Source organism: Rhinatrema bivittatum, chromosome 3, assembly GCF_901001135.1.
Source record: "Rhinatrema bivittatum chromosome 3, aRhiBiv1.1, whole genome shotgun sequence".
Classification (NCBI taxonomy): Eukaryota; Metazoa; Chordata; class Amphibia; order Gymnophiona; family Rhinatrematidae; genus Rhinatrema; species Rhinatrema bivittatum.
Window position 1 is genome coordinate 295710717 of NC_042617.1, and position 25871 is coordinate 295736587.

At 44.5% G+C, this 25871-nt stretch overlaps 1 protein-coding gene across 2 annotated transcripts in view; it reads right to left on the reverse strand.

Annotated features, from left to right (window-relative positions):
- Window positions 1-25871, reverse strand: part of PFKM (phosphofructokinase, muscle) — a 171063-nt gene that overhangs the window by 72527 nt on the left and 72665 nt on the right. For both annotated transcript variants that reach the window (XM_029594992.1, XM_029594993.1), the window contains exons 6-11: window positions 16926-17091; window positions 15343-15387; window positions 11891-11999; window positions 10710-10805; window positions 8191-8283; window positions 7584-7709 (exon numbers count right to left, since the gene is read on the reverse strand). In XM_029594992.1, coding sequence (XP_029450852.1) covers window positions 7584-7709; window positions 8191-8283; window positions 10710-10805; window positions 11891-11999; window positions 15343-15387; window positions 16926-17091 — 635 coding nt within the window. The remainder of the gene's footprint in view (window positions 1-7583; window positions 7710-8190; window positions 8284-10709; window positions 10806-11890; window positions 12000-15342; window positions 15388-16925; window positions 17092-25871) is intronic.

The following is a 25871-nucleotide window of genomic DNA, read 5'->3' on the forward strand; positions in this document are numbered from 1 at the left end:
GGTCTGACTGATTACCCAGCCAAGGGATTCCAAGAGAGTGGTCACCTTGTGGATCGCTTCCACACAGCAATCTCTTGACTTGGCCCCGATGAGCCAATTGTCCAGGTAGGGATGAATGAGTAGGCCTTGTCTCCGGAGGGACGCCGCCACAACCACCATGACCTTGGTGAATGTACGAGGTGCAGTCGTGAGACTTAAAGGCAGAGCGAAAATTAGTAATGTATTCCCAGGACCATAAAGCAAAGGAACTTTTGATGATCTTCGTGGATGGGAATGTGCAAGTATGCCTCCATCAGGTCCAGAGAGGCCAGGAATTCTCCCTTGTGTACTGCCGCGATGATTGAACGCAGAGACTCCATTCGAAAGTGTGGCACCTTGAGAGACTTGTTTACCTTCTTGAGGTCCAAAATTGGCTGGAAGGACCCCTTTTTCTTTGGAACTACAAAGTAAATGGAGTACCTTCCTTTCCTCCAGTGTTCTGGGAAGACAGGTTTTACTGCTCCCAGAGCCAGGAGACATTCGGGTCTGACGAACAATCTGCCTTTTGACTTGTGGACCGAATGGAGATATTAAGTAGAAGTCTCTGAGAGGCCGAGCAATTCCAAAGAGTAGCCTTGTTCTATTATTCTTAGCACCCACTGATCGGAAGTAATTCTGGCCCATGCCTCGTAAAACCGGGACAGGCGACCCCCTACCCGAGGGATCGAGGGATGGGCCAGTCCCATCTCATTGTGTAGTCTTGGAGGTGAAAGAGGAGGAAGTACCACCCTCTCGGGAGGTTCTGCGCCCCCGAGAGGACGAGGACCACGTTTGGTTCCTGGCCAATGGCTGCCGCTGTCCGGCTGCTTGCTGCCTGTTCTGCTGAAACCTCCGCTGCCCCCGAAAATGAGAACAGGATGATGGAAACCCTCTGGAGGTTTTCGGTCTGTCCTCTGGCAACTTGTGAACTTTGTTCTCCGCCAGGGACTTTATCAACTGCTCCAAATCATCCCCGAATAAAAAACCACCTTTAAATGGAGTAGCACCAAGCTGAGCCTTGGATAAAACATCCACTGACCAGTTGCAAAGCCACAAAAGCCGCCTTGCTGACACTGCAGATGACATGGTGCGAGAGGACGTGTGGAGCAGGTCATACAGCGCGTCCGCCCCATATGCCACCGCAGCTTCCAAATGCTGCGCCTGCTCTGACTCACCCGGAGGAAGATCTTCTCTGGACGTCAGCAATTGCTGTACCCCAGTGCAGGCTTGCATGCAGCATATAACTGCTACACACCGCTGCCCGGATACCCAGGGCAGACACCTCAAAAATGCATTTAAGCAGTACTTCCAGCTTGTTGTCCTGAAGATCCTTGAGAGCCGCTGAGCCTGCGACCGGAATAGTGGTCTGCTTGACAACAGCCCAAACTGAAGCATCTACCTTAGGGGACCGCAGGAGCTCCAGAAACTCATCCAATAATGGATACAGTTAATCCATGGCTCGCCTAACTCTCAAACCAGCATCCGGAGCATCCCACTCCCTGGTCATCAGCTGTAGAAGCATTGGGTGGAAAGGAAAAGCCCGGGTCGGCATTCGCAATCCCACCAGGACTGGATCCACCATGTCCTGTGGCAGAGCATGCGGGGGACGTTCCACTCGAGCTCAGAAAGCACAGCCGGAATGAGGGGTTCCAATTCCTCTCTCTGGAACAGACGGACAACCTTAGCATCATCTCCATCCAAGATGGACTGTTTCCCCTGTTCATCATCCAATCCTCCCCCCAGTGGGGGAGGGGGGGGGGGGAAGAGACCCCTGCATCTGCAGCTGCACTGCCTGGGACCCCCGGAGCGGTTGAGCCTCCCGAAGCCACAGAGCCTTTTAACTTTGCGATCCACAGAGACGCGGGCACCTCCGTGCGCTTGGCAATCTTGGGGGACGGTCCCTGCGCATGTCTCATCGGCAAAGCACTACCTTGCGGAGACTGGGAAGCCAAAAATGCTTTATGCATAAGGAGGACAAAATCCAAAGAAAAGGAATCAGAATCAACATCCTGTCCTCCTGGAACAACAGGATCCTCATGTAAATAATCCTGGTCCTGATCTAAAGTATCCTCAGAACCGTGCTGGAGGAAGTTCCCCCTCCCTCATAGCCCTTGCCTGAGCTGCAGCAAAGGTGTTTAAGATGGCTGCCATCTCTGCACTGAGGGGGAAAGGATCAGCTTGAAGCTCCCGCAGAGAAGACAGTTTTGGAGCCCCTTGAGGCTTGGCTGATGCTGCAGACCCTGAAAAAGAACTGCCTTCCCCACCAGGTAGGCAGCGGGAGCAAATACCAGCCCTAGAAAGCCGTATGGACGATTCTCCACATGCCACACACAAAGATGGCCGCAGCATTGGGGGGGGGGGAAATCGGCCCAAAACACGAGAAAAATGCAGCGAAATTAGTAAAAAATGCGACATTTCTGATGGAGAGGGGTCCTGGATTGCAGCAGACTAAAAAGGAAAATTGGTTCTTACCTGCTAATTTTCATTCCTATAGTATCATGGATCAGTCCAGACTCCTGGGTTCTGTCCACTCACCAGCAGATGGAGGCAGAGAAAGTTCCAAATGACTCCGCCCCTTCTGTGAGGTGCACCTACAGAACGTCAGTATTTAAACGTATCAAAGCAGAAAAACTAAAAAAAAAAAACCCCCAACTAAGCAGCTAACTACTAAAAACTGGGAGAACATTCCATAAGAACCAGGCTCACTGACCCAAAATGGCAGCAGAGCACCTAACATAGAAAACATTTTATAAGAAAAATAACTTATCTGCAAAGTAAACAAGAACGAGCAGACTCTCCGTTATCCTGAAAACTGAAAATGGGCGGGACTCTGGACTGATCCGTGGTACTACAGGAATGAAAATTAGCGGTAAGAACCAATTTTCCTTTCCCTGTACGTACCCGGATCAGTCCAGACTCCTGGGATGTACCAGAGCTCCTTTACGCAGGGTGGGACCCTGAGAGTCCCGTTCGTATTACAGCTTCACTGAAGCCCCCAGATCCTGGGGCCTGAACATCCAGGCGATAATGTCTAGCAAAAGTGTGTAAAGACTTCCAAGTCGCTGCCCTACAAATCTCTTGTGGAGAAACTTAACACTCCACCCAGGAGGTTGCTTGTGACAGAGTAGAATGAGCACAAAGACCAGACGGAAGCAACCGACCATGAAGTAAGTATGCTGAACCAATAGCTTCTCTTTTAGCCAGCGGGCTATAGTAGCCCTACATGCTTTGTGCCCTCTCTTGGGGCTGCTCCAGAGCACAAAGAGATGGTCCGACATGCGGAAACTATTTGTGACTTCTAGGTAAAGCAATAGGCTCCGCCGAACATCTAGCTTTCTCAAATCCTTAGACTGAGAATCTGAAGACTGAAGCAGGAAAAGATGGCAGATCAATCAACTGATTCAAGTGAAAGGAAGTAACCACTTTCGGAAGAAAAGACGGAACAGTCCTCAAAGAAACTCCAGAATCTGTAATCCTTAAAAATGGCTCCCTACAGGACAAAGCCTGAAACTCAGAAACCCTACGGGCTGAAGAAATACCCACCAAAAAAATCATCTTTAACGTGAGATCCTTAAGAGTAGCCCTTCTCAGAGGCTCAAAGGGCGCCGCACAAAGAGCTTTAAGAACCAAATTCAAACTCCATGAAGGGCAAGGATTTGTAAAAGGAGGTCGCAAGTGTTTTGCTCCCCGAAGAAAATGAGCCACATCAGGATGAGAAGCCAGGGTGACTCCTTTAATCTTCCCATGGAAGCAACCTAGAGCCACTACCTGTACTCTGAGAGAACTGCAAGATAAGCCCTTAGCCAGACCAGCCTGCAAAAAAGACAAAATGTCAGGAATCAAAGCCCGAGTAGGAACACCTGATTCTCCTCACACCAGGATTCAAAAACACCCCAAACCCTGACATAAGCCAGGGAAGTAGAGGTTTTTCTTGACCTGAGAAGAGTAGTGACCACCGAATCAGAATAACACTTATCCTTCAAACAATGCCTTTCAAAAGCCAGGTCACTAGAGAGAAGCGATCTGCCTCTTCCAAACAAACGGGACCTTGGCAAAGAAGATTCGGAAGGTTCTGAAAGCAAAGCGGACCATCCACTATGAGGTTGACAAGGTCTGCAAACCAAGGACGTCTCAGCCATTCCGGAGCTACCAGAATTACCTCCGACGGATGAGATTCTATGTGCCGAAGAATCTTGCCGATGAGAGGCCAGGGAGGAAACACAAAGCAGAATGTTCATTGGCCAGGGAAGAACCAAGGCATCTACTCCTTCTGTCCCTGGCTCCAGACATTGACTGAAGAAGCGTGGAGCCTTGGAGTTCCGGAATGTTGCCATGTTGCTCAGCGTGGACCACTTTTCGCATATGAGATGAAATGCCTGCTCGGAAAGTTCCCATTTCCCGGGATCTAGACGATGGCAACTGAGAAAGTCTGCTTGAACGTTGTCAAGCCCGGCAATGTGAGATGCTGCAATACGAAGGAGATGTTGTTCCGCCCATGCTATCAGGAGCTGAGCCTCAAATGCCACCAGAAGGATCTTGGTTTCCCCTTGGTGGTTGATATAAGCTACTGTTGTCGCATTGTCGGAAAGGATTCTGACTGACTTCCCCTGAAGAAGCGGGAGAAAAGCCTGTAAGGCTAGCCTCACCACTCTGGTCTCTAAAAGATTGATCGACCAACGAAATTCCTCTGAAGACCACTGGCCCTGAACAGACCTGTCAAGACAAACTGCCCCCCAGCCAGATAGACTGGCATCCATAGTGACTACTGTCCACACTGGAGCCACTAGGTCTACTCCACGACCCAAATTCTGCGATAGGAGCCACCAATTGAGACTGGAATGAGCAGAGTCTGTAAGAGGAAGGGGGAAGATGAAACTGTTCCAACACCGGATTCCAGCAGGAGAGCAATGCTGACTGAAGCGATCTCAAATGAGCAAAGGCTCACGGAACTAAGTCCAAAGTGGAAGCCATGGAGCCTAGAACCTGTAGATAATGCCAGATTCTGGGAGGAGACTTGGACAACAAGACTCAAATCTGACCCTGTATTTTGATGATCCATTCTTCTGTGAGAAAGACTTTCCCCAGTCAGTTGACGAACAGGGCTCCCAGAAACTCCAAGGACTGGTATGGCACTAAGTGGCTCTTCGCCGGGTTGACAACCCAGCCTAATGACTGCAGTAACTGAAGAACTCGAGACACAGCTGAGCGACAGTGATGTTCCGACTTCGCTTGAATGAGCCAATCGTCTAGGTAGGGATGAACAAAGAATCCCTCTCTTCGGAGCTGTGCGGCTACTACAACCATTATTTTGGTAAAGGTCCTGGGTGCCGTGGCGAGACCAAATGGCAGAGTGCAAAATTGGAAGTGGTCCTTCAGAATCGAGAACCGGAGAAACCTCTGATGGTCAAAATGAATTCCTATGTGAAGATATGCCTTGGTCAGGTCTAAGAAGGCTAGGAACTCGCCTTTGTGGACGGATGCCAAGACTGCTCTTAAGGTTTCCATACAAAACCTTGGGATTCACAGACAGCGATTGACTCTTTTTTAGGTCCAGAATGGGACGAAATGTGCCGTCTTTTTTGGGTACGATGAAGTAGATGGAATAACGGCACTTTCGTTGCTCCAGCGGAGGTACTAGCACAATGGCCCCGAGCTCACTTAGGCGATGTAAGGTGTCCCGTACCACCTGACACTTGAGCGTAAGAGCATGGAAAGATGAGAAAATGGTCGCGAGGGCGCCATACAAAGTCTAAAGCATAGCCTTGTTTTATCACAGTAAGGACCCACTGATCCAATGTTATTTTGGCCCATTCCTCGAAACAGAGAGACAATTTGTTTCCCACTACCGGAACTGAGGAACAGACCGGCCTCATCTCATTGAGAAGTTTTCGTTCCACCAGAGGATTGGGAGGGACCAGGTCTCCCATTATGACATCCTCGAAAGGACTGAGGCCAAGATTGCTGTCTAGCTGGCTGTTGCCGAAAAGAAGAACCTGAAGAGTGGGAGGAGCGAAACCTGCGGTTTCCTTGGAAACGGGATCTGGAAGGTAACGATCCCCTTGTCTTGGGCCTATCCTCAGGCAGACGATGTACCTTATTTTCTCCTAAGGAATGAATCAAGTCTTCAAGATCTTTTCCAAAGAGAAGTTTACCCTTAAAATGTAAAGATCCCAATCGAGCTTTGGACGAGACATCTGCAGACCAGTGTCTTAACCAGAGAAGTCTGCAGGCAGAGACAGCCAAAACCATCGATCTAGCTAAGGTATGTAACAAATCATAAAGAGTGTCAGCACTGTAAGCAACAGTGGCTTCCAAACACCCAGCTTGAATAGCTTCGGACTCAGAAAGAGAAGAATTATTCTGCAGGAGCTGAACCCAGCGGAGCCCTGCTCTTAAGGTGAAACTGCTGCACATAGCCGCTCGGACACCAAGAGCCGAAACTTCAAAAATTTTTTAGTTGAACCTACAGCTTACGATCCTTTTTGTGAAAGTGGCACCTGCCTATAAATTAAAGGATGAGCTAGGGGTGGGTGGGCGAGGGGTGGGAGTGCTGGGAAATACAGTCTAACTTCAGTTAGTCAGCCAGAGTGACTTACTGCTTTCTTGATTAACAAATGTTGGAACCTATTCAAACCAAATCACACTACCTCAACACCTTTCCAAGGTGAGTAACTGAACTGAACTTTTCAACTTTTTTACTTAGGTATACACTGCTCCTAGCTTATTTCTAGCTTCTGGCTACTTTTGGTTTTTTTTTTTTTTTTTTAATATAAACACTCAGTTCTGCTTACTAGCTGCCTTACAGACTTTAAAAAATAAACATCCTACCTACAGCTTACTAGCTGCCTTATTGACTGACTGTTTAAAAATACAACAGCAACACCTAGTGGCTCCCACACACAGCAATCTCATAAACCTTCCATCCTTTCAAAACAGGGATAAAGCAATTCCTATCCTTGAGGGCTGCAAACCAGTTGGGTTTTCACAATAGCCTTAATTAATATTTATGAGAGAGATTTGCATGCACTCTGCCTAAGCTGTATGCTTTTTCATTTTAAAAAGTATGCATGTAAATTTGAGAGGAAAAGGTACCGATGCAAATAGCAGGTATAGGTCTGTGTGCATACTTTTTCCAGCCCTGTTTTCACAGGGAACATTAGCCTTTTGGAAACTGGCACAAGAAAAACTGGGTAAAAATGCCAGCAGACTTTACACTTCTATGCACAGTTTGAAAGATACCCTTGAGGTTTTTGAACCTCCCTTATCAGTTAGGAAAGTTCAGATTAAACTCGATATGAAGGGCTCAAAATCTCAACCACTCCCGACAGGAGATAGGAAGGTGTGAGGCATTTTTAGTCTGAAAAAATGTCTTCTGTTCATGATTTTAGCTTTTTGAAAGCTAAGAGAACATACAGGCAAGCTCCCAGCGCTTGGACTGCAAACTCTTTAAGGGTGGGATTTCCCACTCTTACCCTCCCCGTCCACCAGTTCCTTAGAAAATCAGGAGACATGGTCACAGCAGTACGCAGTTTTGCAAGAGACGACTACAGAAAAGAAAGACTCACCACTTGCACACATTCCATGAGTGGTAACCGGATGGCCTGGTTTCCAGACAGGCTGACCACGCATGCTGGGGTATCAGGAGTCCCCTCCAATAAAGCCATGACAGCTTCAACACCCATTCTGCTTCCCTAGATACAATATAATGAGCAGTATTCATGAATCCTGCTACTGCAACACCATTCATACGAAGGGGAAAACAAAAATCTTGTGATAGCGAGTTTCGCTCATTCTTCCCACAGCTGGCCCCTGACACACCGAGACGGATAATTCCTCATTCCTTACATCACTAGTCTTAGATACTGTGATGTCCCTTCATTGTTTAATGGGAGATCAAGTCTATTATAAATTTGGATCTCTGGTTGTATGGTATTTTACATATTACAAAACCTCGAGTCCCAAAAATAAATCCTATATTAAAAGAAATCTTATTATACAGGCCACATACTTCATAAGCAACCTTCCATCTTAATGATCCCCTAAACCTTGATACATGTTACTATGGATGGGAAAGGAGCAAGTGGCCCTCAGAAAGCAGAATTTTGATATTCTAGTACCGGACTTGCATTTACCCATCAATCCTGAACATTCGTGTACGGCTTTGTTCCTTACCAAAATTCGGTCAAAGGCTGATGGAGTCCCACCACGCTGCACGTGACCGAGGACAGTAACTCTGGTATCATAGCCAAGGCGTTTTACCACCAGCTGCCAAAAAAACACACACACAAAAGCAATGCTCATAAAACCAACATCTCTTACTCTTAGTGGTTAATTCATAGGAAACTAAAGAGATAATTACCCAGTAGATGTAGAGGTTTATTCTCACCGCTCATGAGTGAAAGGAGGTAGTTGATAAGTGGTAAAAGCCAAGGGTAAGTTATGAAAGTTCCTTCATTTGCTAGTGAGAATGAACCCCTACATGAAAACAACCATAATGTATTGCTACTTATGCCCAGTATAGGCCACGTCTCCCAGAGAGTTTTCCTTTGAAAATCAGACCTACAAAATCCATGGGCACTTTGTATGTGGGTCAGCTGGGAAAAGTACACATGGAGATTTGGCAATCCAATCTCTGCACATACTGTCACGCTTTCTGTCTCTGGAGCAGTTTCTTTCTGCTGTTTTGGACTTCCAGCTTAATCAGAACTTACCCCTCTTGGTAAACAGCACCATGAGCCTTCATTTGGAAAATCATGGGGCACATCCCCTATTTTTTTAACCTTCCCTAGCCCAAGCATTGCAGCAATTGTCCTTGGCCAGGAATCAGAGACCATGATTTCCTACTGAACCCAGTACATAGGCTTCCTAGTCCCAGCCAGTAGTTGTAACCATTGAGCAATCACTGAGATCCTTCCCCCTTTCCTCCAAGGCTTGTGAATGCTGTATCCACAGCTTCCCTAGGCCTGGCTGGCTCAGGAAGCAAAAGACCTGATCTGGGAACTGAAGCCAGATCTTCTGCATAACCATTACTCTGGTCCGAGTTTCTGCCAACTTCTTTTCCTCTAACTACCAAGAGTACGCAGCAGCCTATTCAAACGGCCAGTGTCCTGCAATCTAGGCTTGCCACAAGTGTAGACATGCCTGCACTCCCCGGGGTAGGTACTGGAGGTAAGGGGTTGCCCTCTGTTGGAAGTGTAATTGCATGTGCTGCTGTTTTTCCTCCTTTGCACTTCCTGCTTTTATATTGTCTGGAAGTATCTGAGCGACTCCTTTTCTCTGCATTTCAGCCATGCCCAGATATACTACTGCTGCATTGCTGCAGAAAGCAACAAAAGGACGAGACTACTATCCAGAGGTGGAGAGAACACTCCATCCCAGAGGGTGGAGAAGCTAGGCACCCTCCTACCTGCCTGTTTCCATACAAAAGTGAAAAACATCGTTAAATAAAAATGTACGTTTTCTGTGTAAGACAAACCCCCCCCCCCCCCCAAACTTTATTGGTTACGTTTAGTATCCTGTGTGATTTTTCCTGGTCTTACTGGTGTGCATGCAGGTGTGTGAATACGTGTGTACAAGGTCAGTCCAGAAACAGTGTATACCTGTGAGAGAGACGGGAATGGAGGAGGGGGAAGAATGGGACAATGTGTGTGGATAGTGAGGAGAGATGCTTGAGCAGTAGGTAGGGTCTGTTAAAGCTACTTTTGAACACTATTGTCTGTTTAAAAGTAGGGGAAAAGCTCTGAAAATTGGGATTTTATTTTTTTTTGCTGCAACGTTTTCTAATTCCATTCCAATGGGATTAGATAGAGTGAAAAGAAAGAGGGTGGCATAGGCCTACTCCCAAGATTTTCCATGAGAGACAACCCCTCCCCCCCCAAACTACTCTTTTCATAAGAAATAATACAATTTACACAGGCAAAAGGGAGGCTGCCCAGAATTACTACTGCTTTGAGCAGGAGTAAACATGTTTGAGGAAGAGACTCCAGGACAATGAATAAAAACTTCGTGTCAGGGACGGGGGCAGAGATGGAGAGAAGCCCAGTAATGGAAAATGTAAAGGGGATCCACCTCCTGTGCATTCCAAATGTCTATTTGGACCATGCAAAATAACTTTTGAAGCATTTCCAAACACGCCGAATAGTGACCCATTTACTATAATAGGTATTTGGGAGCACATGATTTTTGGCCACTATTTCCCCTCCTGCAGTCTCAACTTTCTGGTGGTGTTACAGTGATCTATAACTCACTTGTTACATATGACTCGCCTGCCTGCCCAAATCATGCAATAAGTTAAAATGTTGTACCAAAAAACTCAAGGTAGTTGGCCCAAGGAAAACAAAGAGGAGCAAAATTAATAAATGAAAACAAAGCTTAAAGCAGCCAATTTTGGGGGGAATATCCCAGTTGGACAGTTTCAAAATTGTCAAGTTGTCTGGATTTTTAGCTCTTGTCTCTAAGCTTTCCAGCACTGCAATCTGGCTTTAGGCCATGTAAACTGCAGGACATCCAGCCTCAGAATGCTATAAGACAGGCGTTAACAACAGACACACAATTTTCTTTTTTTTCTTTTTAATAAGGCAAGCCTTAAGTGGCTTCCAAGGGCAGATCCACACAGTGACACCACAATCTGTGCAGCTCCCGTGAGAAAATGCAGACTGCAGTATTTGTCCATTACTGGTCCCTGGACTTACATTCTTCACATCCTCTGAAGTGATGGGATTACCCTGCAGGTCAATTGCTCCTTCAGCTACAATGATAATGTTCAGCCTGGATCCTCTGTCTCTGGTCTGAGAAAAAGAAGAAAAAAAAAAAAAAAGGGAAAAATATTTCAGAGGCAAAATTATGCAAAAGCAGGAACTGATGTGTATGATTTCTGATTATCAAGGAAGGCTAGTAGAGAGAACAGATTTCCATGATTATGTCCTGAATAAATTCTACAGCAGATGTCTCTCTTCTGTAGGTCCTTGGGAAGTTGGGGAAATATGCATACATCCAAAAATTGTGCACAAAGGAATACATTTCTTTAATATACATATTGCACATGTAGAGTACATCTCTCCATATAAATAAGGCAAACTGCACAAAAAGTGCTTTAGGTGTATGTAGCCTAAGGGTTTGTTATTAATAAAAGGCAGCCAGACACAAACATAACCTTCTGAAGTCCAGCAAGAGATGCAGTGCAACAAAATCCCAGCTCCAGACTCCATGTCTGGATGGACTTTGAAAGCATGGCATCCAATGGCGGAGAATGTTTACATCCCTCCTGGGTGGATATGTAGAAGCATCCATCGTTTCAAGGAAAAGCAGTTCCAAAGCAAGGGATGACAGGAGCCCGGCAGGGAAGAAAACTCATAACTAATAAAAGGAAATATTTCTTCACTGAAAAGGATTCATATATTTGGGGGGGAGAGGGGGTGTGTGTAAATTTTCATAACCACATATGTAGTTGCTAAGTTCAGGTGGATTTAATGTGTGCACTTTATGCATTAAACTACCCAGGTTGTTTCTTTTTGAAAAGCATGTGCTTTAAAAGCAGCCAGCAACTACATAGTTGCAAAGCAACAGGCAGCAGAGGAAATAGCATCCGGACATTTGAAAATCAAACGTGCATGCACAGTTTTCCTTCCCCAACCTAGTCACACCCAGAAGAACACCTTTTTAATGTAACTAAAACCACCCATGCTATGGAACTCACCCAGATTTTTTTTTTTTTTTAACTACACTAGAGGAAGGCAATTGTCAGTTAGGGCATTTTACCCAGGTAAAAGGTCTTGGAGCACATATTTAATATTAAATTTACACCCATTCCTAACTTCTGATGAGTACAGACCAAACATATTCAAGACGTGTGTAACTCCCACAGCTGTAGTACCTCTCTCAACCTTCTGCACAAGTGCTCTTCCCACTGCTCCTCAGGAGGGGATTCAGGAATGAAAACCCAGTCTGCTCCACAGGCGAGGGCTGTCACCAGAGCCAGGTATCTGTTGTAGGAAAGAGAGATCCAGTTTACAACGATCATCTCCAAGCACTTCACCCCACCCCACCACAAGTGGAGACAAATTTTACTATTTAGGTGGACCAATGGAATGCTGACATTTTAGACTGGCAAATGCCTCATTTCACCCGAATAGAGGGAGAGTTTGGCACCTTCAGTTGCTGCTTTCTGCTATATTCCCCCATGTTGACTGCCTCGCCTCCTGCTGGCACTGTGGGACTGCTGCTAAGCCTCACCCGCCATTCAGTCACTTCTAGGATAGCATTGAAAAAACGCTGACCCAACTTAGGCTGCCAGCGGGTTCACTGCTGAAGGGGGAGAAGCAAAAAGGGGGTGTCACTCCTTGGCATGTCCCTTAGTGTTGCCCCCAACTGTTGTATTCGTAGGAATCTATTCATGCAAGTCTGCATTAGCGGATTAGGCTTCAGTTCCAGCTATATACTGACAAAGGAGGATCCCCACAGGATTTGCAGGTACCACCTCACCATCTTGACAGGATTCTTGTGGATTTGAATAATCGCTAAAGTTTTCCTTGTTCCAATCTCCACTATATGTGGACATAGAAGAGCTCCTCCACTGAGAAGCCAGTGCTTGTGTCATCTTATTTAGCCTACAGCAAAAGAGAGGAAACGAGTCATTTGTTATCAAACAACACGTAAAAGTTTTCATGGAAAACGTCATCAGAACTTAGTGCAATGACATTTTTAATCCACTGTCTCTCGCCTTGCAATGGGCCACAAACAGCATCAGCCGTTTTGTTAGCACTTAAAATGTAATCACTTGACTGTGGCCCATTGCGAGGTGAGAGACAGTGGATTAAACGTTTCTTTGCACTAAGTTCTGATGACATTGTTTTCCATGAAAACATTTACAGTGTTGTTTACCCTGTGTCCCTGTAAGAGCAAAGGCTATCGGCGCCATTTTGAATACCGGCAGCCGACGGCCCGAGTGCAGAGATCGCTCCAGGAACGCCACCGGACTACCAGGGACTTTTGGCAAGTCTTGGGGTGGTCAGGAGGGTGGGGGTTTTATTCATTAATGATACGTTGCATTCGTGGGGATTCGCCATACGTTTCGGAACCCCACGAATGCAACGAATAGGGACTTATACGTTGCGGATTGCGCATACGTTCAAAACGAATGCACATCCCTAAATATTACTAACCTACCTTAACATAAGATTTGGAAGTAACCTGCATGGAGCGGTAGTTACTACCGTAAGAAACTTGCTGGGCAGACTGGATGGACTATTTGGCCTTTTTGCTGCCATTATTAGGTTACTATGTGCTGTATTTACTCCTGCTCAATATTTGGTGTAAGTGATTGTAAATATCTTAAAAGTGAAAATCAACAAGCTAATGGGTCTTGGTGAAAAGAGGGTCCTCAGGCTGAAGAGCCAGGAGGGTCTTCACGAGCTACAGATAGACTGGGCGAATTGGTAAAAAATTGGTAAAACTGGTTAGTTCATTTCCATGTTATAAAGTCCTCTGACTTATGCATGTAAAAACGACTTACGGGGGGCAAATACAACTAAATAACGCAAACACCCCTTTTAAAATTTCGAGCACAAATATGCGGGTATATCATTTGCATACACTTATCTGGCCAAATTCTAACTTATCTGACTAAGTAACATCTTTGTCGCTATTTAGACAAACAAATTTTAACTTAATCAAGTGAAACATCACCCCGTATTATAGCTCCCCTTCTGATGTGGGCATCCATAAGGCCCAACACCAGACTGCTAATGGTTCTAGCATAGAACTCTAGCCCTTCGTTTGCAGACAGAGTGAGGCATATCACAGAGAAAACTTCAAAAAGAAGTTATTTTGATACTTAGCCGAGTGGATCATTACTTAATGGAATTCCCCGGTGGAGATAGGGAGGGTAGCCGATCGCTGGTACAGAGGTCCAGTTTTCCTGGGCAAAGCCGCGCGCCCCTTTGGCACGCATGGCTGCGCACCGTAGGGCGGCGATTTTATGCCTCCTCCGGCGTCGGCCTTGATGATGTCACAGGGGGGCGTGTCCTCGGCCTGCCTCGTCGGTGCTCCGGGATTCCTCCGGCCCGACAGGCCTCTGGTCTCCTCCAGACAGCCACAGGTACCTCTCGCCGCACTCCTTCCCAATCTCCCCTTCCTTTTTTCTTTTTAAAGTTTAGATTCTGGTCTTTGTTTTCCTTCTTTATGATTTGTTATTTTTCCTCCATGAATATATTAATATCCAGTAGCTGTCTTTCCACAGCTCATTACTTTCTCTCACCTCCTCCTGGTTTTCCCTCCACAGCTCATTATCTTCTCCCAACTCCTCCTGGTCTCCCCTCTTCTGCCACTTCATCTCTCTCCTCACCTATTCTTGACTTTTGTCTTGATCATTATCCCCTCTCTTTTTACAGCTCTTCTCTTAATTTACACCCCTTACCAGTCCCCCTCCTCTATCCACACAGCTCCTTTTCCAGTCACTTTCACCTTCTCTCCCTCTTAAGATCCCTTCACCTAATCAGTCACCCCTGCCCCTCTTCTTATAAAGTCCATGACCTCTCTCCCAGCTTGTATTCCCTTTTCACAGCCCATGTCCCCTCTCTCAGCCCATGTCTACTCCTCACCTTCTCACATATCCTCTCCAAGTCCCTCTTCCCCTGCCTCTTCTTCTCCCAGCCAGAATTCCTTCTTTCAATTCCTCTCTCAGACCCTCCAGTACTCCCTTTTAAACCATCTTCTAGCAGTTCTCTCAACCCCTCTCTCACCCTCCTTTTAGCGCCTCAGTCCCTCTTTGTCTTTCCCAGACCCTCTATCAGCAGCCCTCCCCCATCTCCATTGCACCTCAGGAAGACTGTCTGTCCTACACTACTGCTTCTCTCTGGTTCCCCTGCAGCTCATTGATCAGACATTATAGAGCCAGCCAAAAGGTCGCAGGGGAAGGTGGGAGCAATAACTGGGAGACAGAAGTGCAGAGTCTGTCCTCCCCTGCAACCCATTGGTCAGACATTATGTAGCCAGCCAACAGGCTGCAGGGGGAGGCATGTGCTATAGCATGGAGACAAAAGCTTCCTTACTGCTCTTCCCGACTGCCCTGCAGCATGAAGCTCATGGCTCCCAATCTATAAGATTATAGGAGACAACACTGGGGGTGCTCAAGCATCCATAGAGCTGGCACCTACATCTTCTTGAGACCAAGGAGGAAATTCATACTTGAAGAACAATTTGAAGTCCTACAGACTATTTTACTTTCCTCCTGGATCAGCACAGAAAAACCTCCCCAACCGTGGGTAGTGCAATGAAAGTTAAACTTGAGTTATAATCATTCTGAGCTCTAATAAAAGTGTTACCTACCCGCAATGCCGACCCATCACTTCCAACACAAAGGTCCTCTGGTGGCTGTAATGACCAGGACAATATATCAGATAAGAGAACCAACACCAAAATTCAAAATGAACATATACGCTATTTTGTTGGCAGTGACGAAGACTCTACCAGTAAAATAGTCAACGTTATTTTATTTATTTAACAAGTAATTTGTTACATTTACTAGTTACGGTATTTAAAATAAGTAGAGATTCAGTAGGCCAGTGAGTGGGAAAGTTACCCAGGATATTCAGCAGCACTTATTCAGCTTAAGTCTGCCACTAAATATGACAGACTAACATTAACCAGATAATTTTAGGACCGGTATTTTTCTGATCAAACTTAGCCAAGTCATTTTAACCAGGTAGCTCCGAATATCAGCATTCGCAGACTAAAATTTAACATCTCCTCCATCAGTGTCCTGGATATGAGAGTGATTGTGATTACAAATGGGAAAAGCAGCCTCTCGGGTTATTACATCCATTTAGTAAGCAAGATTTCCTATCACAATCTTAGATTTTTCCATCCATCTCTACTTAAATCTAAAAAGTTAAAAAAAAATGTAGCTTTTTATTAAACTTGAGCAGTCTGGGAATAAACTAGTTTCTCTAGATTTTGGCCATTGCATATATAGAATATACAGAAAGTTTTTTTTCTAACCTGGATAAAATACCACAGAGCAGATTCCGCTCCTTATTTTACTTACTTTTAAACCAACTTGAAATTAGATATGTAACTAATTATTTTGAAGCAGATATTGAAAGACTTAATCTGGGTAACTTTTAGAATAACCTGACAAAACCCCACATTTTGTGCGTCCATGTGAAAATTGACCCCTAAGGTTTTTCAACCATTCTGTGTCTGTGGAGATAAAAAAAACAAAAAACAAAACTTAGTAAGAGCAGGTCCTAAATCTTTGCCTGCATTTTGGAAAAATCCAACAAAAGTGGAGGACATGGACTGTAATTTAAAAATTGTCTCTCGTATTGTACAATTCAGCGCAGGGATAGTAATCCTGCAGGTATAGCTGCAAGCACACTTTGAGGGACACCCTGGGTGAGGTTTCCCTTTGAAATCAGGGCCAATGGCTCACATTGGGTACATAATACCTGTACACATTTGCACCTGCTTTGAAGCAAAATACAAAATGTACATGCAAGTGTGTACAGGGATGCCAGGATGAATGCCCCAATCTACCTCTTATCAATCCCTGTCTTTTTTTTTTTTTTTTTTTTTACACACAGGTGAAAGTACCTGTGCTTTTTTCCATAGTCGGGGGGGGGGGGGGGGGGGGGGGGGGGGGGGTTTTTACATGTCAAAAGGGGCAGGGAAGGGGGTAGGCCTTTTATTTTCAAAGTCCCGCATATACATTTGCACCTGCTTCAAAATAGTACCTGCATGCATTTGCACCTAAGTACCCACTGTGTACTGCCAGCCTAATTTTCAAAAAAGAAAACTCTGCATGGAGTTTCCCTTTGAGAATGTGCTTGCATTCCCATGGGCACAACATACCCAACGAGACTGCAAGCCCTGTGTTTAAAGTTAGAAGCTGTCCCTAAAAGACCACATACCTTTGAGCTGTGGTTGTTATGGCGTCTACTATCTCCATTATCCTGTGAAGGGCCGAATCTGTACCGATGGTCATGTCAGTGCCACAGAAATCATTATCAATGGAGCCCACCATTCCAACAATGTTCAGGAAACTAGAAGACTTGGCTTCTTCATTGGTGATCTTGCCTGTGAAGATGTTTAGCATACAGTTTATATGAAGCAGTATTGTATCTACAGATTTCGACACAGCAAAAAGCATGGGTGCTTCACAATTTATTGTAGCTGCTCACAATAACAGATTCACTTAAATCTCCTTTATAGTACTTTATTAATATAGGAGGATAATTTTCACAGTAACTTATCCAGGTGTACAGGGACTAAGATATATTGCTTCAGGTGAGAACTGTCCCCCTCAAAAACAGTTAAAAGTATGTGTGGTTTTTTCACAGCATATATACTTTCAGTTGGATTACTACTGCTGCTTATCACTTTATAGCACTACGTACTCGATATATGCAGCGCCGCACAATACAGTCCTGCTTAGTAGAACTTACAATATAATTAAAACATACAAAGCAAAATAGGACTTTGGGAAATTTTATTTATTAAGAAAATGGTTAAAATCAAAAAGGCTGCAAGCGGCATAATCCAGATTTAAAAGCAGTCTCAAAAAGGTGGGTTTTTAGACTGGATTTGCAAGTGGCAAGAGTGAGCAAAGCATACCAAGTCAGGAAGACCATTCCAAGCATACGGTGCAGCGAGGTGGAAAGCACGGAGTCAGGAATTAGTGATGGTGGTGAAGGACATAGAAAGGAGTGACTTGCCTGATGAGCAGAGTTTACAAGGAATGGTGTAGGGAGAGATAACAGAGGAGAGGTAGGGAGGTGCTGCAGAGTAAAGGCGAGTAAAAGAAGCTTAAACTGTATGTGGTAACTGGCTGGGAGCCGAGGTAGTAGCAACACTGAGTTGAGCAACTGAATTTTGAATAGATTGTACAAAGATGGCTCATTAGGAGACCTATGAGGAGCAGGTTGCAGTAGTCTAAACGGAAGGCTCTGATAGTGTGCTCAAAAAGGAAGGGTTGGAGTTTAGTGATGTTACAGAGAAAGAAATGACCCAACACATTTTAGCAGTGTTTTGCATGTGTGTAAAGAAGGAGAGTCAAAGATGACCCCAAAGTTATGGGCTGAGGGGACTGGAAGGATGACAGTGTTATCCACAGAAAGAGAAGGGGAAAGATAAGTGTCCCCAGGGGCATTTTAAGTAGGAGGAGGAAAACAACACGCATCCCTTTGATTCTCAACATACATTCATTGTTCTGTTCCCATTTGGCTGACCTCAGAAATAGAAAGTGCAAAGTAACTGCTGACTTTGTAGGCAATTTTTCTTTTTTAAAGGAAATTTATTTATTTATTTATTTCTTTTGTATACCGACATTCGATCGAGATATCACATCGGTTTCCAGATAACAGGTTGAATAGAGCCGGAACTGCCCTATTTTACATTGTAACAAGATAACAGTTGATTAAACAATTAATATAAGGAACATTGTAACATATGAATAACATTAAAATTAAATATTAAATGTGGGTATATAGAAATGGCATATAGCCTAAATACAATATGTACAATATGACTTGGTTACGGGTAGGGGTGGGTGACAGGGAAGAAGGGAGGATAGAGATGGGGAGGAGGGGTTATGCGTTCGTGCAGAGTAGAAGTTATGCGGAAAGGCTTTCAAGAGCGTTTATTTTAGGATGTTGGGGTTCAGGAGGGAATGCTTTCAAGAACAGCCATGTTTTGAGCTGTTTTTTAAAGACTTGTGGTGAGGGTTCGTTTCTGAGCTGTGGGGGGAGGGAGTTCCAGAGGGTAGGGCCAGCTATTGTAATGGCTCGTTTGCGTGTAGTATTGAGGTGAGCATTTTTAAGAGTAGGGATGGAGAGGAGACCTGAGTTGGAGGATCTGAGATTTCTTTGTGTGATATATGGTTGGATGGTGTTGTTTAGCCAGACCATACTACTGTTGTTTATTTTTTTGTGAAGAAGGGTGAGGGTTTTATACTGGATTCTTTGTGTGATGGGCAGCCAGTGGAGGTCTTTGAGAGTGGGTGTGATGTGGGAGGATTTTCTGTGATTGGTGATAATTCTGGTGGCGGCATTTTGTAGTACTTGGAGGGGCTTGATGTGGATTTCAGGAAGTCCAAGGAGGAGGGAGTTGCAGTAGTCGAGTTTTGAGAAAATAATTGATTGCAGTACTGTTCGGAAATCATGCGGTTGGAGGAGAGGTTTGAGTTTTTTAAGTGTTTGAAGTTTGAAAAATCCATCTTTGATTATATTGGAGATGTGTCGTTTAAAGTTGAGTTGGCTGTCGATGGTTACTCCTAGGTTTTTTGTGGATGGTGTGAGTGAGGTTCTTGATAAGTTTGGCATCCCAGTGTTGTTTGGGCTTCCTGGGTTGTTTGAGGGGGTGCTCTCGAGGGGGGAAGAGGGACGGTCGTCCTGGATGTGGATGATTTCTGTTTTGGCTTGGTTGAGGCAGAGTGATAGTAGTTGAGATAGATTTGAACTGAGTTTGTTCCATCTTTCCATGGTGAGTTCAATGGATTTGGTGATGGGGAGTAGAATTTGAATGTCATCTGCATAAACGAAGTAGGTGAGGTTGGCATCAGAGAGGTATTTGCATAGTGGGAGGAGGTAGATGTTGAAGAGGGTCGAGGAAAGTGAAGAACCTTGAGGGACGCCATGGGTGAGGGGCACTTGGGAGGATTCAGAAGAGTTTGTCTTGACAATGAATGATCTGTTAGAGAGGTATGATTTGAACCAGTTGAGTGTAGTGTCTTGCAGACCAATCTCTTTAAGTCTGGTGAGGAGAGTTCTGTGGTTGATGGTGTCAAATGCGGCTGATATATCGAGGAGGATCAGTAGGAATGTCTCGCCACTGTCTCGGCCTCTGAGGATGGTGTCGGTGAGGGAGAGGAGGAGAGTTTCTGTGCTGAAGAATTTTCTGAAGCCGTGCTGTGTTGGATGGAGAAAATTGTGGGCGTTGAGGTGGTCTGTGAGTTGACTGTTGACAGTTTTCTCGATGATTTTTGCTAGGAATGGGAGGTTGGAGACTGGTCTGTAGTTTGCAGGATCAGATTTGTCGAGTTGTGGTTTTTTGATGATTGGTTTGATGATGGCGTTTTTGAGTTTGTCTGGGAAGATTCCTTGCTCGAGGGATAGGTTGATGATTTGGGTTATAGGTTTGGCAATAATCTCTTTGATGAGTTTTAGGGTTTTGATGGGGATGGAGTCTACGGGGTGGGATGCTGGTTTGGTTTTTTTGATGAAGGGTTCAATTTCTGTAGATGCAACAGGAGTGAATTGGGTCCAAATGTGGATGGGTGGAGGGATGTTTGTTGAGTCGTTGTGGGATTGGGGAATCTTGGCAATGATGTTGTCGACTTTGTCCTTGAAGAATTGAGCTAGTTTGTCACTGGAGATGTTGTTGGAGTTTGGCGTTGTGTCATTCTGGATTGGGTTGGTGAGTTCTTTGACGTATGAGAAGAGGTTTCCTTCTGAAAATCAGCAATTAAAGAAATTGTCTGGAAACATTGGCCACTGTTGGGGTTAATTCTCATTTCCTTGAACCTCCTGTTTTTCCTTGACGTATGAGAAAAGGTTTCCTTGACGTATGAGAAAAGGTTTCCTTCTGAAAATCAGCAATTAAAGAAATTGTCTGGAAACATTGGCCACTGTTGGGGTTAATTCTCATTTCCTTGAACCTCCTGTTTTTTGCATTAAAGAAAAATCGCAGTTTATGTGATCAGCTAATAGCTGCTGTCTTGAGTCAGGAAGATATGTCCCATCAATCATGGGGGCAGTATACTTGTGAGTCATGCTCAGTCTGCCCATGTATATTGGAAATTTCTGAGTTCTCATCCATTCTTAAAAACACCCTTTAAGTTGAAGGGTAGATTCAATTGCTCTACATCACAGGTGGTGTATGCTATAATTTGTCCATGTAAAATGATTTATATTGGAAAAAAACCCAAATGTCCTATACACACTAGAATTTTGGAACATAAGTATTGCATTCATACTAGTAAATAGCAGGCACCTTTGGTGGAGCACTGGATAGTAAGACACTCTATAGACGAATTGCGGTTCTTTGTCAAATTAGAACTCAGCATGGTGGTGACATCATGTGATTACTTATACAGAAGAAACAGCTGTATAAAAGTCTGAACAGGGATTTTGAGTGGAGTGTTTTTTATGATTAGAGTTTTTCTAATGTACTCTGATGTAGATGGTTTTCTATTAAATATTCAGTGTTAGAGAGGGACTTTACAGTGACTGGCAGATAAGCAAGATGTGACTCCATATTGGAATTTTAAAAACGTTTTGACATTATTGCCAATATGCATGCATGACATTTTTGTGCAAGATCGATATGAGAGGTCAGAGGCATTCAAGGCTGGTGAAACCATTTGAGTCATGTATTTTGGTTTTAGAATATACAAAGGGAGTCATGAACATCATATTATCCCATTCAAATTATACTCATCCGCAAGACCAGAGAAGCATATAAAGGAACCCTTCAAGTCCCCCCAACTAAATCCACACGTCTAACCTCCACCAAAGAACGGGCATTCTCCACAGCAGGCCCCATCATCTGGAACAACCTGCCGACTGACCTAAGATTGGAACCCTGCCTACTAACCTTCTGAAAAAACACTCAAGACCTGGCTTTTCCTCCAAGCCTTCCCTTAAGATCTAACATTTCAACATACTCTCAACCAGACGCTTACCAATAGGCTAGATGCTCGGTCCAGCCACAGTATAGACATATGTTCTCAACTTCTAGTTTTTTGCTATCCTTTTATTTCCAGGCTACTCTAGCCCCCAAGTTCTATCTCCCTGTTTTATGTAACTGCGCTTCGGCCTTCCTGTTATTTGGTTATGTTTAGTTAGTCCCTAAGTTCCATGTAAACTGGTCTGATATGAATCTTGTCATGAAGTTCGGTATAGAAAAATGTTAAATAAATAAATAAATATGGTAAGAGTATTTTTGATAGGGAGTAAGGTGTGAGTTGGATATATATGGATATTTGGGAATTCATAGGATATTGTGTTTGTTTCTGATTTACAGATTTTAATTATGAAAGATGAATCTTGAGCTGTATGAGGCTAGTGATCAGCTCTATTTAGTATAATTTATGAGTGGAAGTGTCTATAGATGTCGGGATTACATCACCTTATCCTTTATGTCCATATTGAATCATTGATGGTGTATTTGATAATAACCCCCTGAAGAAGTTGTTGGGTACAGCAAAACAAGGGCACTTTATGCAATATGCAATTAAATCTGTGTCTGCTATTTTAAAAATAAATGGATTTGAGACAATGGGTTTAGCAATATTGCTGAGTGGTATTTTATATGGGATTATAAAGTATGTTATGTAAATAAATCTGCGATTATTCATGATAAAAAAAATTTACTTTTAACAGTAGTAATGCTGAATGAGATTTTTTGATAAATTTGGGCATAGTACTGTAATAGCACAATTACTGAGTTGGAAGAGCTATTGTTGATGTGGCTGATGTCATCCAGCAGAACCGAACGAACTTGTCTCTCCAAGCTGTAGAGCTTTGAGCTCTGAGCATAAGCAGTAGTTCCAATGCAGGTGTCGCCTTGTGAATCTTCTCAGTCAATAGCTGTAAAATCAACTCTCCAGGGAGGTGGGTGGTTATTCCATGGCTAATGCATCCTGTTATCTACAGAAAACAGTTTACGGTAAGCAAACATTTTTGTTCCATCGATAAGGTGGCTGAATTATTTATATGTGTGGAGTTCTAAGCTGACTATTGAAATATCTAAGCTTTGATCTATCTAAGATAGATCTAAGCTTTGATCTCCATGACAGTCCACTACTTTGTATATATTTACTCTCCTTGCCCTTTGTAAGTTATTATTATTTATTTTTCCAAGTTCTAATTACCTTGTTCACTGTAAGACAATATTCTATATACTGTCAATCTATTGTTGTAATGTAAACCGAAGTGATTAGTAACTTTGTTACCAGAACTTCGGTATATAAAACTGTTAAATAAATAAAATAATACTGAGGAGAGTAGACTACAGTGAGAACAGATTTCGCAAAACTGCTTTTCCAAATCTGTCAGACTTTGCGATATTATCAAGACAGTAAAGGGACATGAATGTGTAGACTGAAGACATTGTCGCAACTTTGCAGATAGCTTTGATGGATACTTCTCAACGATGAGCAACAGAAGAAGCCATGGCTCGTACTTGAAAAGCCTTAACTGAATCTGCTAGTTGAAGTCCTGATAAGTCATAGCAGTGATGGATGCAATCCGCTATCCAATTGGATAAAAATCACCTGGCAACCACTATTCCTAGGTGGTTTGGGCTGTACAAAATGAAAAGCTGGTTAGTTTGATAAGGCTGAATTAAGTCCTTTGTAATATGCCAAGGTCCACTTGCAGTTAGAGTATGGAGGGCTCTCTTGCCCTCATGCATATGGGGCCTTGGAAAGAAAGCAGGAAGAACACATTGATTGATACGAAAGGCTGAAAATTCTTTTGGTAGGCACTTTGAGTGAGTTCTGAGAACCACTCTGTTGTGATAGAACTGCAGATTTGGAGCATAGTAGATGAGAGTTTGATGACTCTTCTTGCAGAGTGACTGCAATAAGAAAAAAAACAAACTTTCCAAGTAGAAAACTTTGAAAGAACAGATTCCAAAGGTTCAAAAGGAGGCTTCATAAAATGAAAGAACCACATTTAGAGCCCACAAAACAGGAGGTTTCTGTATGAGGGGTTTGATATGCCAGAGACCTTTCATGAAACAATATGGGGTAGATTTTCAGAGGGTTACGCGCTTAACCCCCGAAAACCTACCCCATACCCCCCTTGTGCGCGCCGAGCCTATCTTGCATAGGCTTCCGGCGCGCGCAAAGCCCCGGGACGCATGTAAGTCCTGGGGCTTTTCTGTGTGTGTGTGTGTGTGGGGGGGGGGGGGGGCGTGTCGTGGCTGGCACATCATCTGGGGGCATGACCGCAGCCTCTGGACCAGTCCCTGGACCGGAACATGGCACGCGGCAGCCGGCCCACGCAAAGTTACGCCTGCCTCGAGCAGGCGTAACTTGTTCAAAGGTGGTGGTGGTGGTGGGAGGCCGAAAGAAAGTTACCTCCGAGGCCGCTCCGATTTCACAGCGGCCTTGGAGGGAATGGAGGCAGGCTGCGCGGCTCAGCGCGCGCAGGCTGCTGATTTTGGGCAGCCTTGAGCATGCTGACCCCGGATTTTAATGGATACGCGCGGCTACATGCTTATCTATTGAAATCCCATGTACTCTTGTTTGCGCCTGGTGCGCGAACAAAAGTACGCATGTGCGCAAATTTATAAAATCTACCCCTGCACGAGCAGATGCATGGAGATTGGTTTTCTATTCACCAAGGTATGGTAAGTGGTTATAAGGATTAGATGTACCCTCACTGAGGCAGTGGCGAAGCCAGAGTTAGAGAGGTAAAGCAAGTATTTTAAAGGCTGTGAAGGCTCACATGAAAAGGGGTCAGTTATGTCGATGACACCAGATGGAGAATCTTTTCCATTTAAAAGGTGTAGTTTTTTCCTGGTTGAAGGTTTTCTGGATGAAACCAATAGGTCTTCAATCTTGGATGGTAAGTGGAGATTCACTATTACTGAGCACTAAAGATCCAAGCTGGGAGTTTGAGGGCTGAAGGTTGGGATGAAAGAGCATCCTGTCATCTAGAGTTAGAAGAGCAATGTCTGATTCAAGAGGCATAAGAGCATTGTTGGAAAGCTTGACTAGATATGCATACCAAACTTGTCTGGGCCATGGCGGCACTATGCGGATCAGGCAGGTATGAACCTGAAGGAACTAGTGGAAAAGTATACATGAGGCTTTGCCCTTAGTCGAGGAGAAAAGTGTCCTGTGTCAGCTCGTGATCGCTTGGTAGAATGGAGAAAAATTGATTTAGTTTTGTGTTTTTCTGCAATGCAAACAGGTCAGACGTGTTGATTGCTTCAGGTGCATGGATGTGCCATACTTCGTGTGTTGATGCAGTGTGCTTTGATGCCTCAGACTTATGGAGCTTCAATTAGGGATGTGAATCATGCTTCTGACGACTGGAAATATCGTACGATATTTTCAAAATAGTCAGAAAACCGGGGGCTCCCCGAAACAGATAGGAAAACCCCACTAAATTGTTCGTGGAGGTTCTCTTATCGTTTTGGGGGAGGGCGGGAAAAACAGCACACAAAAATAATCCAGTGCTCCTACTATGTGACAGGGGCCGGCCAATGGCACGGATACCCTGTCACATGGTAAGGGCAAAGGCCATCGGCGCCATTTTTATTAGTGGCAGCCGACGGCCCGAGAGCGGGAGATCACTTCCGGGACCCCCACTGGACCACCAGGTACCTGTAAAAAGTATTTTTTTTGGGGGGGGGGGGGGGGGGTTTGGGGGTGGGCTTTTTGTTTATCGGCTCGGGCGCAGCTGATAAAAAAAAAAAAAAAAACCCGATCGGGCCGGACAGAAAAAAAAGTCACGATGTGAATCGGAACAGATTCCGGTTCACATCTCTAGCTTCAATGCACCATGTTAAGTTGCGGCCTGCATCAGTGACACCAAAGTTGGACAGTCCAACAGCACTGGCATTGACGCACCTTGTGAGGATTATGTTTTTTCCGATGCAGTTGGGACTGCCTCAAGGGAGTGATGCCACTTGCTTCAGTGGCACACAAGCAACTGAACTCAACCCCATGGCTTCGGCCTTCACAGACGGAGGCATTTTTGAATGACCCAGCCTCAAATGCTTTCCCCCAAGGAGGCAGACAATGCTGTACTGCGGGAGGAAGACCTATTGCTGCTACTCAGAGGTTTACACAGAAATAAAAGTTTTATTGTCTGGAACACCAGAAAGATAGTGAAGCCTGGGGT